Raw genomic sequence first — 12,582 nt, 5'->3', positions numbered from 1 at the left:
CCCGCAGTCTGCTTCACTGTACTGGTTCATCTTTATTCAGGACCTCATGGTACTGTATATGTCATCTTAAAGACTTTAATAACCACTTTAACTTCTTCCATTAACAAAATATAACAATTACATCTCTGCTTCAGTGGGAATTTGTGGCTTTTTACCATATCATGCAATTAGACAGAAATAGAGCAAGCACACGCATTCCCACACACACTTACACACACACACACACACACACACATATGCACAAATATGCTTGTTAAAGTAAACAATCTGTTCCAGTAATCTTAGTTATCTCATCCGGAATGTCTCTGACTGCTACTAGAGTCCATCAGCAAACACACACACACACACACACACACATTTGTTCACTCTCTTTACCATTTCTCATTATTTCTCTCTCTCTCTTAATAGTGGCATACTGTACTTATAAACACATTTGCTAATTCTCTCTCAACAAAAACAGATTTTGACACAAATGACGTGGACAGAACTGATTTAACCGCAGTAGACGTTGATTGATGTATCATTTGGTACTTCTGTCAATCAGATGTGCCAAGACTGTATCATTTGATAATCAGAAACATAAAAATAATAATATAATATAAGCTATACTTTTGCTATACTTAAAGGTGCACCAAGTAACTTTTGCAATTGGCAAAAAGTTTTACCCTGAAAGAAACTAATAGTACTTTTGTTTTAGTTTAGTTTTTCATGTACGATTTATATTTTATTTAATCGATTTTATTTCAATCACCTTATTTAAATTAACGAAAATGTTTTTAATAAGCACTGGCCAAAAAAAAGTAATTCTCATTTAGAAAAAAACTTTTGCTTTTAAATGATGCAACAGCCAATACTTAGTGCACCTTTAATTATTTTAAATTTCTTTAATTAAACAATAATAATAAATTGCTTTACTAAATGAATAGCACGTGGTGATTTTGACAATTATTTGTAGCCGAATGTAAAACATTTGGGTAGGCAATCACAATCAGCCCAAAACATCCATCTTTGCTCAGGTTAAAGTGAGACTATATATTATCAGACTGTATTATAGTGCGGACTACAGAAGGTGAGCATCATCCCCTCGCCACCTCGTAACTAAAACACGATACGATACATTTAGCTAACATTGACGGCAGTCTATACTCTGTCCTTTAGCGCTGCTATATTCCTTGCCTTCTGATTGGTTGTGGATTAAAATGCAGGCGGGATCTTGTATCCAGGGGGGCGGGTCTCCACGGTTTCGATGAGCGGTGGACTCTGGTAAGCGTTGACAGGGATGGTGGTCTGACCGATGACGTCGTTGGAGGGGTACGGCTGGCTGGGTGGCTGGCCGGCCGTGTGCTCGGTGGTGAACAGTGTAATGTCAGTACCGAGCAGGAACCTCTGAACGGCACACACCGTTAGGCCCGCCTAGTCAGGATAACCAGGATTATGCATATTAGTCTGATTAGCATGTTAGTGAGAAAGACAATCACACTCATGAGGTATCAGCAAGAGTTAGTTGGAATGCTTGAGTTAACCAAGTTTCAGTGTAAATACACAAGAAGAATATTTTTTGACAATACTTGATCTAGAAGTATAAGTTCATTCTTATAATAGTGTACTTTAATCAGAGTACGCAATATATGTAATGTTATGTGAATGCCTGTGTTTACGTCTGGTGTCTATTTTCATCCAGGACGTGTTTTTATGGAGTTTTTGTACAGTGAAAATTGTAAATTACATATATCATCTACTCTGACTAAAATATATTGCATCCAATTAAAAAAATAAAAAATCTCGAGGTAGGTTAATGCAAAATACTTTTTGCATTCTTTCAGTTTTATAGCAATCATAATTGCTAATCATAAAAAAAAACATTGTGCTGCTTAATATTTTGTGGAAACTGTCATAAAAAAAAAAAAACTCTTGCTGACCTCAACATTTTAAACAGTAGTGTATATTTTCAAAAATATAATCATTTAAAGCTAATTTTATCATAATTTAGCACAGTTTGGGCACAGTTATTATTTGAGAAAATCTTAAAATATTGGCTGGTTAATTAGTATATCATTAGAATATAGTATATGTATACATAAATAGTGTAGTTTAATATCTACAAATCTAGGCTTCATAACAACCAGCAATTATATAAAATCTTTAGAACTTAAGTTTTTATCAACATTTATAACACATTATTCTTGTGCTTTTAAGCTTCAGAGATGTATAATGTTTATTATAAATCTAGCTTATTATAAAGTGCACACACTCTACACTCTCAGAGAAAAACATACAAAGCTGTCACTGGGGTGGTACCCTAAGGTACAAAAGCTAAAAGGTACACCTTTGTAGCTTATTTACCCCTAAATGGTACATATTACTCCATTAAAGATCAATATTAGTACTTTAAAAGTACATATTAGAACCTAAACCTTTTGAATTGCCCCAGTGATAGATTTGTACCTTTTTTTCTGAGTGTATTAACCATACTAATAGCACTTTATACTACTGTCAGACTAGCATAGTTTAGTGTGTAGGAGTAGTACATGAAATCTACATCTACACTACTGAGAGACTGTTAGGCTGTTTGGACAAAAGCCTCTGTTTATCCTCCATAAAGGCAGTGTTCTTAAACTTGTGCACTGCTAGCAGACATAGATACGCCTGAAACACAAACACCAATGCTGGCGGTCAAATATGAAAGTAATTGTGATGGTGTACTGTATGTATAAGATGAAGTGTCTTACCCAGGTAAGGATGGAGAAGAAAGAGAAGGCAATAGCTGCTCGTGCTGCGTCTGACGCCTGCTCCAGCGGCAGCTCCTTAGGAGAAGTATGACTCCACTGACTGGCCAAAAAGCAGAATCCTACAAACCAAAGGAACGTCCAGAATCCTAAAGAGAGGGGATTGGAAAATGTTTGGGGGAAGTTACAAATATAGTCTTCAAAAAAAAATTATTTATTTTTTTTTTCAGCTACACTACATTTTATTATCATACAAACATATTGACAACATATTGACAAATTTCAGCAATTGGGCCTATAGAACAAATCAGAATTATTATAGTTAACTAAAACTAAAACCTTATATACTAACCTAAAAATATAAACCTTATATAGCATATTTGTAACATATTTGTTGAACATATTTGTTACTTCAAATAAAATAAAGGCTAACTGAAATCAGATTTAAAAAAAAAATTAACTCATTTAAATAATAATTTCAATTATTTGGCAAGGCAACATTTGTCATTTTAACTTAGTTTAACTTGATGTACTAAAATAACTAAAACTGAAATAAAATATAATATACTATGTAGACATAAAAATAAATCTTATAAAAATGAAATGAGTTACTGAAAATTTGATTAAAATTAAAACAAAAATGGAAAATATAAGAATAAAAACTAATTCAAAATATTAACAAAAACTATTACAGTATCTCAATTATACTACAATAGCACTGAAAAAAACCATCTCCCCAGCCAGTTTATAATGAACCTTTTCATTGCTATGACACCCTGTACTAGATATTTCTCACTCTTTGTGAAGATATAGAGTAAAACTGTAATAAAAAAATTTTAAAAAACTAACTAAATAAATAAATATTTCAGATTGGCATTTAAATGGTCGTCAGTGGCCATAAATGCACAAGTAAATGAAAATCACTGGCTGGATATAATTCTGACTGCATCAAAATAAACTAATTATCGTTATTCACAAAATCACAATGAGTCATGACCGAATATTTTTACCTGAAAAAACCATCTCCAACAGCACTGCTCTCTTTCTGTCTTTAACACTGCTGATCTGGGGGAAGTAGACGTCCAGGACCAGGAAGAAGACGCAGGCTAAGAAAGCCACAATTCCTATAGTGATGCCGTAGTTACAGGCGTCTGCGTTCTTATTAAAGACACAGTGCAGTCGCTCACTGCCCATATTCGCATAACCCTCATTTATTATAGAAGCAAAGACCACCATGGAGAAGATCTGGAGAGAGACAGCGAAAAAAAGACATGAGTCACAGCAATAGGTATATAACCTTCATCCCTGGTCGGTGTTAAATTCATAAAACCCCTTAAATGATTTGCCTTCTCAGAAGGCATCTAAGTGAAGCTTTTCTTCACTTATATTATGCATGCTAAATGGAAGTGACACATCATTCTTTTGCTGATGCCGTGTTATGCAATTACCAGGAAAGAATTTCATTTACACCTTAGGGAGAAAATGTGGCTAATTCACACTAATGCAACAGATCACGCACAACCACACGGTCCACGGCCACTCAAACAGACAATTGATCACCAAAAAAGTGCACATTGTGTAGTGTAGTGTTTGTTGGAGTAACAGTAAGAGAAAATCAGTAGCAATGCTCAGTTATTGTGGTGCCATGTGTTATTTTTGGCAATGAAACCCCATAAACTGACGCGTACATCACATCACATAGTCGTCATAGAACCAGCTACAGCTGCTTTGGTTATTGGCTGGCTAGATAAACATTGCGTTAAAGGAAGAAGCAACATGCCTCAAAAGCTCTACATCTGACCCTCTTTTGTCGGCGTGACCTAATGTACTCAGGTCGATTCAGTCATATTAAATAATATACCTTGAATAAATCAGTTAATTAAAACTAGTACAAAGCATTTTAAAGTGTATAGAGGCTTTTTAAAAGTCAAAACACAATTTTCCTCTGCCCTTAGGCACAGATCTGGTAATTGGTGTGCATTTATGAACATATCAGTCATCCGTGAAGTTAATACAGTAAGTTCATACATAGTTCAAGCTCACTTTGTCATTTCTGAGAAATGGGCTTTAAAAGTTTTAAAACAGTACAGGTTATTATCCTATAATACAGTTTTGATAACTTGGTTCTAGTTACTACAATAAAAAAATACAATGTTTAAGGAGATCTGACATTAATATTTTGTTATTTTTTTAAATAGTATATTTCAATAACCTAAACCTCTGGTGTACCATTTGCACATGGAGAAAAAAAAAAAAAAAAATCCATTGACATTTTTTTACATATTTATTAGCACATTACTAATCATAAAACTTGACTTTTGTTATTAATTTTGTTATTGCAATGCACAAATGAAGCAAGGGTTGTAACACCAGTGACAACAGCACAGACAAATCCGCAAAAAGCACTATTGATCAGACTAAAATCAATATATAATACACCAGTGGCATGTAAATAAACCAAGTGAGAACATGACATTCATAGGTAGGGTAAATCAATTATTTTTGGTAGGGAAATCAGCCTGTGCACAGTCTCTTTCTCTAAACTTTAATAGCCTATTAAAATGCTAGAAAAAATGCATTATATAAGGTTTATTAAATATCTAAAATCTGTTAAATATCACTGTAGTTTTTTATTATTATTAAAGTCATGTATTCATCGCCATATTTTAAGAATGACCCAAACCAGTGGCACTACAGCAGTTTTAAAACTGCGCGTGCGTCACTACCACAGCAACATCTGACGTGCGTCCACCTAAAGAAGACAGACAGCATCTTATAACACCCAATCATTACATTAAACGATTACAGACGCCAATTAAATGCTAAGCAATGAAAATAAAAACATATAAAGAGCGTGGTGGAAAATCAACCCTGTTAAACTAATCGCTCGACCATTAAAAGGGAAACAGTAATGGCAATACATCATATCTGTCAGTCATATTTCATGGAAGACCGCTGTTCTTACCCATGCCAGGACTCTTAGGATTGTCTGTGGTTGTTTGATGAACGCAATCAGATCAAAGGCCGAACCGGCTCGGCCCGCTCCAAACGAGCCCGCTCCATCCATCCTCCCAGAGTCGCTGCTGACTGCTGCTGCTGTGAGATACTCTGCGGAAGAGGAGAGGAGAGGAGAGCTGAGCGCGTGCACGAGCGCCTGCCCTGTCGTGCACACCCAGAGTCGAGCGCGCGCCTTTGATTCATCTCAGTGACTCGAATCTCTTAAATCAGTTGAGTTCACAAAAGAAGATTCATTGACTCAGAAGTAGGGCTCACTGAAGGCCACAAGATCCAGGGGGCGTAGTTGGATCCACATCTAGGGGGTGGAGATTGGTAGGTTTAGGGGTGGAGATGGGGTGGGTTTAGGGATCAGGGGGTGGAGATGTGTAGGTTTAGGTATATGAAAGGTGGGAGGAGTTGGATCTGAATCCAACCACGCCCCCTGGATCTTGTGGGCTGCAGCGAGCCCTACTTGCCTCAACCCACGGACTTGGCAACATGAATCTTCCCAAAAGGCGACCCCAAAAGGTGATATTTAGCCCCTGACATGCAAATTTTACTAGGGCAACCCTGACAAAAAAAAAAACGAACGCGTTTCCTACTGGGGGACCCTTCTTGAAATAATATTGTAATAAATAAACAGTAAATAAAAAATAATAATAAATAAATAATAAAATAATAAATAAACATAGTGTTGGCCCAGATCCGGCTCACATCTGGCCCATGTGATATCCATGCAGGCCAGATGTGGGCCGGATATGGGCCAACACTGCTTGCTGTCTGGGGGGGTTTAACAAGATTTTTGTTGGGGACAAATTTGTGGCTGTGCACAGGCAACAAACAATTGAAGGAGGACGGGTAGAAGACACCGACTGGATCTAAATCTTCTGATGTAGTATGTTCCTGAGTTAACTTACTGTAATCCCTCATGACAACTTGAAAAGCACACAAGAATGTGTGAACTACTGAGTGTCTCTCACATTGTATGTGACAGAAAACTAGTTGACCAGTACATCACTCTCAATGAAAATTAAGCACGTTTTTTTGTAGAAGTTCTGCTTTGTACTGCATAATTGTTGCTGATTTGTCACCAGCTGCCTAACATAGATGAGGTTTGGTCAAATTTGCAATAATAGGCTTTCCACTTGACGCCTTAAAAAACTATAATTTCTGCAGATTAATTTTTAGTAAACTTAAATTTATAAGGCAAATTTAACATTTAATAGACAATTTAATTATTTACAGCAAATATTTTATAAATATTACTAGCCAATTACTAAAAATAACAACTGAAGTAAATAGTGTTTAAGATTCAAAAGCCTTTTCCCAACAGTTAACAGTCTAGATCAGATCACTTTATCCTCCATTTTTTCACCTGCGCGGTATGACTTTTATCCAGCTATAGAAAATGATAACAATAATAGCCTAAATAAATTATTAATTTTAATAACGTCCTTATGCCATTTTAATTGTGCATAGTCATCAGTGATTTTTACACATTCATAATTCTCAGTAGCTATAGATCAGCAGTATGGATCACATAAAATATAGAATAGTTTAGAAAAAAATCGATTTTAATGCTTGGATAGGCTTCAGCATCCCCTACAACCTACATGTCAAACGAGAATAGTTTAGACTAGAGTAGATGGATGCATGAATGGATGCAATGTATAAGAAATTATAAAAAAAATAAAAAAATTATAATTTGCCTATGAAAACTATTTGCATGTGATTGATTAGATGAACAGAATTTCAAATGACTAATAAAATAAATCAGGTTTTGGTGTTTGCAGTTGAGATGTTTGTAGTCTGAACAAACAACTCTATATATTCTTTGATATGAGTAAAAAACTACAATTTTAAATATGAGAGAGTAACAAATGTGGTTTGTGACATTATTCCTGTCTGCGCATATACCGTAATACTCCATATGGTGGCAGTATAACACACTGAAAAACATTTCAATTTTACAGCAAAGTGATTACTTAAAGGTATGGTGCCCTCAATTTTTTTTTTAAAACCACTAAGTGACTTCTAAATGTGTGAATTGTTTTACATTGCATTCATTGGATTCCTTAGAACCACCTTTAATTTTCTGAGCCATTTTTGCATTGTAGATCTTTTTGCATTGACATTTACTAACTGGTGTCAGGCGTGATCTTTAATGAATGTATGAAGTCAGTTCAGTCATGGTAAATATGACTGTAGACTGCACTAGCATATATTTTATAATCTCTCGGGATTTTAGTATTAATCAGAATCAGAATCAGAATGAGCTTTATTAGCCAGGTATATTTACACATATGAGGAATTTGTTATAGTGACAGAAGCTCCACAGTGCAACAGAAAGACAGCAACAGGACAGGACACAGATAATAAAAGAATAATATACAAATATACAAACAGGCAATGTACAAAACAGCAAAAACACAATATAATAGACAATTATGTGTGTACAGGTCTGATATGTGCAAATTTGAAATAAAAAACTAAGTATGTGTGGTGAATAAATAATGTATAATAATGTTGTGTGTTCCGCGTTTATTGTCAAGTGTTCATGAGATGGATTTCCTGAGGGAAGAAACTGTTCCTGTGTCTGGTCGTTCTGGCTCTCAGAGCTCTGTAGCGTCGACCAGATGGTAACAGTTCAAAGAGGGAGCGTTCTGGATGTGAGGGGTCCAGAGTGATTTTACCAGCTCTTTTGCTCACTCTGGATAAGTACAGCTCTTGGAGAGTGGGGAGGGTTGTACCAATGATTCGCTCAGCAGTCCGGACTACCCTCCGTAGTCTTCTGAGGTCAGATTTGGTAGCTGAGCTGAACTAGACTGTTATTGAAGTGCAGAGGATGGATTCAATGATGGCGGAGTATACTGATTCAGTAAGTCCTGTGGCAGATCGAACTTCCTCAGCTGGCGAACACAGTCACAGTGCTGTTCATGATGGTGAGTGGGGGGGGGAGCAGGGGGTTTTCTCCTGAAGTCCACTATCATCTCCACTGTTTTGAGCGTGTTGAGCTCCAGGTTGTTAGGACTGCACCAGACAGCCAGCTCAAAAGTAAGCCAGTTTCAAGTTAATCATGTTTAACATTGTGAATGGTTAATACATATTTTGCAGCTCTCTCTCTCTCTCTCTCTCTCTCTCTCAAATTCAAATGAGCTTTATTGGCATGATTTACACAGTATTGCCAAAGCATTGTCCATTACATGAATAAGGAACAAACATTTATATAATACATAGTACAAGAATACTGTAGCTACTCTCTCTTGTTGGGCTCTTAGGTCGTTGGTGCCGGTGTGGATGATAACATGGCTCTGGGAACCCAGCTGGTCTTCACACAAGAGCTCCAGGGCCTTCTGTGTGTTTGGGCACCATATTTTCATGGCGTTTCTTCTCGGGAATAGTTTCTTTTCATCAACAAATTTGCCATTCGAGTCCATCAGGAGTACGATCTGGGGCTGTGTACACTATAGGAGTCAGGTGGAGGAGCGCTGCCAGGGTTGATGACTGTGGTTGTTGGGGGAGGAGTCTGCTCTAAACTTTGCAGTTCTTCTCTTGTCTGTGTAAGTTGCTCCTTCAGAGCTGGCAGTTGTTTTCCATTTTCACTTGTTTTCCTTCTGTCTTCTTTTAGCTCTCTCACTTCTTCTCTCATTACAGACAGTTATTTGTTGTACTCCTCTCTCTGATTTCTTCCTTTAGCATTGCTATTTCTTTCCTGTAATCCTCTTCTGCTGCACTTCTCCATGCACTTCTTCTCTCAGCTGCACCAGTTCCAGCTCCATCTCTCTGAACTTCTCTTTCATGTCGCTGATGATGCTGTGTAGAAGGGAGATCTCCTCACTGTCATCCCTGGATTGTTCATTTGCAGCTTGATGGCTGGAGATGGAGGTGTTTTCTGCCTGTTTTAGTGTATTAGGGTTGGTCTTGTTCAGCTGAGCTTTTCCTTTAATTTGGGGGGAGTCCTTTTCAAATTTTTTCAGATTGCCCTGAATCATTACAGTCCCATTTTTGTATAGGTTCGCTGTTATCATGACATCTGATTCTGAATCGTCCTCTTCTTTGACCTGCACTTTCCATCCGTTACTGATGCCCTTTCTGATTACTGTGGGGTAATGCTGTCTAATCGCTGAGTGCCAGGCTTCTGGGTCTTCTTTGTAAAAGATGATGTTGCTGACCTCTCCATTCTTATATACATCTGAGTACAGTGTTTCTGGTCTGTCCTTGAGGAGCTTTTCTTTATGTTTTTTCTTTAAGAGCTCATTTGTAGCTTTGTATGGGTAAGTTATGGGGATTGATTCTGTCATTGTTCAAATATTCTGACAATTGATGGCAGTTTGTTGTTGTTGTTTTTTGAATATGCAGATATCCACTATAGTTAGCCCATATGCTGTAGTTTAATTTGTCCAAAAAACAGTTGTTGTTTTGTTTTGTTTTTTCAAATCTTTCCCCAAACTAAAGGTAGTTGACTGCAGACCTCGGTATATCTGTACTCACTGTACTCAGAGTTTTCTTTCTTCTCTTTCTTTTCTAGCTTTCTAACCTTTTGGGCCGCTCTCAGCTAGCTGTCCTCTTCCTGTTTTTCTTTTTTTTAAATCTTCTTTCAAGTAATGTAGGTAGGAAGTCTTTCTACTCTTCAAATCATCACAACTGAATGTCTGTCTTATCTCAAAACAACATTAAATATAAAACAATCAGGAGCTCATTTTCTTGCTGCTGCTCTCCCGGAATTCTCTCTCTCTCTCGTCTCTCAAGATTTTGAAGATTCAAGATTCAAATAGCTTTATTGGCATGGTGAAAGAAATCTTTACATTGCCAAAACTTTAATAACACTTTACAATAAAATAAATAAATAATAATGAAATAATAATGAAAAAAATATATAGGAGTTTATAGAAGTGCCTCTAGGCATATAGTGAGTGCTCTCTCTCTCTCTCTCTCTCTCTCTCGCTCTCTGTGTGTCTGTCTCATAGGTGTCAGTGGGTCACCAAAGGAACCTAACGGTTTGGTGTTCATTGTACACACACCCACATAAACACCCATATCCTCATTTAAGACAATTATCATTATTCACCTTTGCACTTACTCCAATTGGGGACGAAGCCACTACATTTTTAATTACTGAAATTAGAGTGTCAGTGTGGACTCCAGTTTTTAAGTAGTTCTTAGATGCCAGGTAACACCAGTTCTTGGCATTGACCTGGTCACTTCTATGGTTACAACCTTACGTCAATATTTGTAATTACTCCAATGCGAGTGCTCCAGTGACACTTTGATTGTTAGTGATAATGTATGAAATATTCAGCTACTGCTAATTAGTAACCTATAAATCAACGAGTCATTACTTTTCAATGCACAACAAGCTGTATATAAGACTGAAAGTGAATTAACTTCAAATGAGGAATAATTATTGCAATTTTGACAATGTATGAGGTTCTGGTCAATTATTCTGTGGGTCGAAAGTAAATCAAAATAAACTGTGTGTATATATATACACACACACACACACACACACACACACATACATACTGTGTGTAGGTATATATATATATATATATTGTATTTGAATAGTTTATTTTGTTTACAAGTCAAAGTCATTGTGCACTTAACCATTATTAAAGGTAAATTTAGATTAAACATATGTAACCAAATTTTGTTAAGTTTGTGCTATTTTTAATTTTGAGGAAGTGTAGTGCATCACACATCAGTACACACTTTTATTCATGCTAGCATTCACCACCATAGATTTGTGTGTGTGTGTGTGCATGTTTATGTGGTTTATGAGGACACAAATTTGTATAATGACATGGGTATGACAGAGGTATTACAATATGAAGGTGGTTTATGAGGATACTGCCTATGTCCCCGTAATTCAAAAGGGTTAAAAAACATACTAAATGGTGTTTTTTTGGAAATCTAAAAATGCACAAAGTTTCCTGTGAGGGCTACGTTTAGCTGTAGGGTTGGTGTAGGGCAATAGCACACACAGTTTGTTCAGTATAAAAACCATTACGCCTATGGAGAGTCCCCATAAACCACAAACACCAACATGTGTGTGTGTGTGTGTGTGTGTGTGTGTGTGTGTTTGCAAGCTTGTGTAGTAACAGGCCTCTGTGCTTACATTATTTATGCTGGAATGAGACCCAAGCTTAAGTTACACCAAGGCAAGTAGAGCTGACAAATTAAGGTTCCTTCTACAGCGCTGCAACAGAACTAAAAACCTGAGACACATCCTCTCACTTACACAGACACACAGCCCTTGTCTGAGTCATGGATGGCATATCATAGTTGATGACTGCATGTGTTGGAATTATCTCTTGGTTTCTGTTGGTTCTTTTGCTGATAAGTACAGGTAGGTTTGACTCTCTATCTTGATGATCAGCAGAAGAAGAAAAGAGGAGTGTGTGGGTGAGTGTAAGGTTATAGAAACACACAGAGGCACCTCAACAAAGGATCGCTATCAAAGAACATCTGCAAGAGGGATCCTTCTTCTAGACCACATCTGGTGGGGCCTGTGGAACCATGTGAACAGAGATTTATATGCTCTCTGTGTAGAATTAATCTATGACAGTACTGAGAAGAGATTCACCTACAGGTAAGACTATTTTTCTTTATCATTATTAAGTTAGCAGAATTTGGAAAAAATTATGAAGTGTTTATTAAGATCTAGAATTTCATGTTGATTTTGTAAAAAAAAAATGTAGTAGTATAATTTATAAGAGTATAATGTAATTTGTAAAAAGCAATTCTGTTCTTGAATTGTTTCTTTTGTGTGTGTGTGTGTTCATTCAGAAAATGTTTAATTATATTTTTATTTGTCTCTTGACAGAAAGGCAGTAGACTAGCCTGGTTTTAGAAGGATAAA

At 36.5% G+C, this 12,582-nt stretch overlaps 1 protein-coding gene across 1 annotated transcript; it reads right to left on the bottom strand.

Annotated features, from left to right (window-relative positions):
* Positions 1–14: 14 nt before the first annotated feature.
* Positions 15–5,841, bottom strand: LOC306873811 (synaptogyrin-3-like). The gene is made up of 4 exons (XM_079423302.1): positions 5,692–5,841; positions 3,737–3,971; positions 2,730–2,875; positions 15–1,413 (listed from the first exon to the last, which is right to left on the bottom strand). Exons 1-4 carry the CDS (start codon positions 5,791–5,793, stop codon positions 1,195–1,197), a joined length of 702 nt encoding a protein of 233 aa, XP_079279428.1. The 5' UTR covers positions 5,794–5,841; the 3' UTR covers positions 15–1,194.
* Positions 5,842–12,582: the final 6,741 nt, after the last annotated feature.

This window comes from Barbus barbus (assembly GCF_936440315.1).
Source record: "Barbus barbus genome assembly, chromosome: 8".
NCBI classification, from domain to species: domain Eukaryota; kingdom Metazoa; phylum Chordata; class Actinopteri; order Cypriniformes; family Cyprinidae; genus Barbus; species Barbus barbus.
The sequence above is the reverse complement of the archived record's forward strand: the minus strand, read 5'-3'. Positions and strand labels throughout refer to the sequence as shown.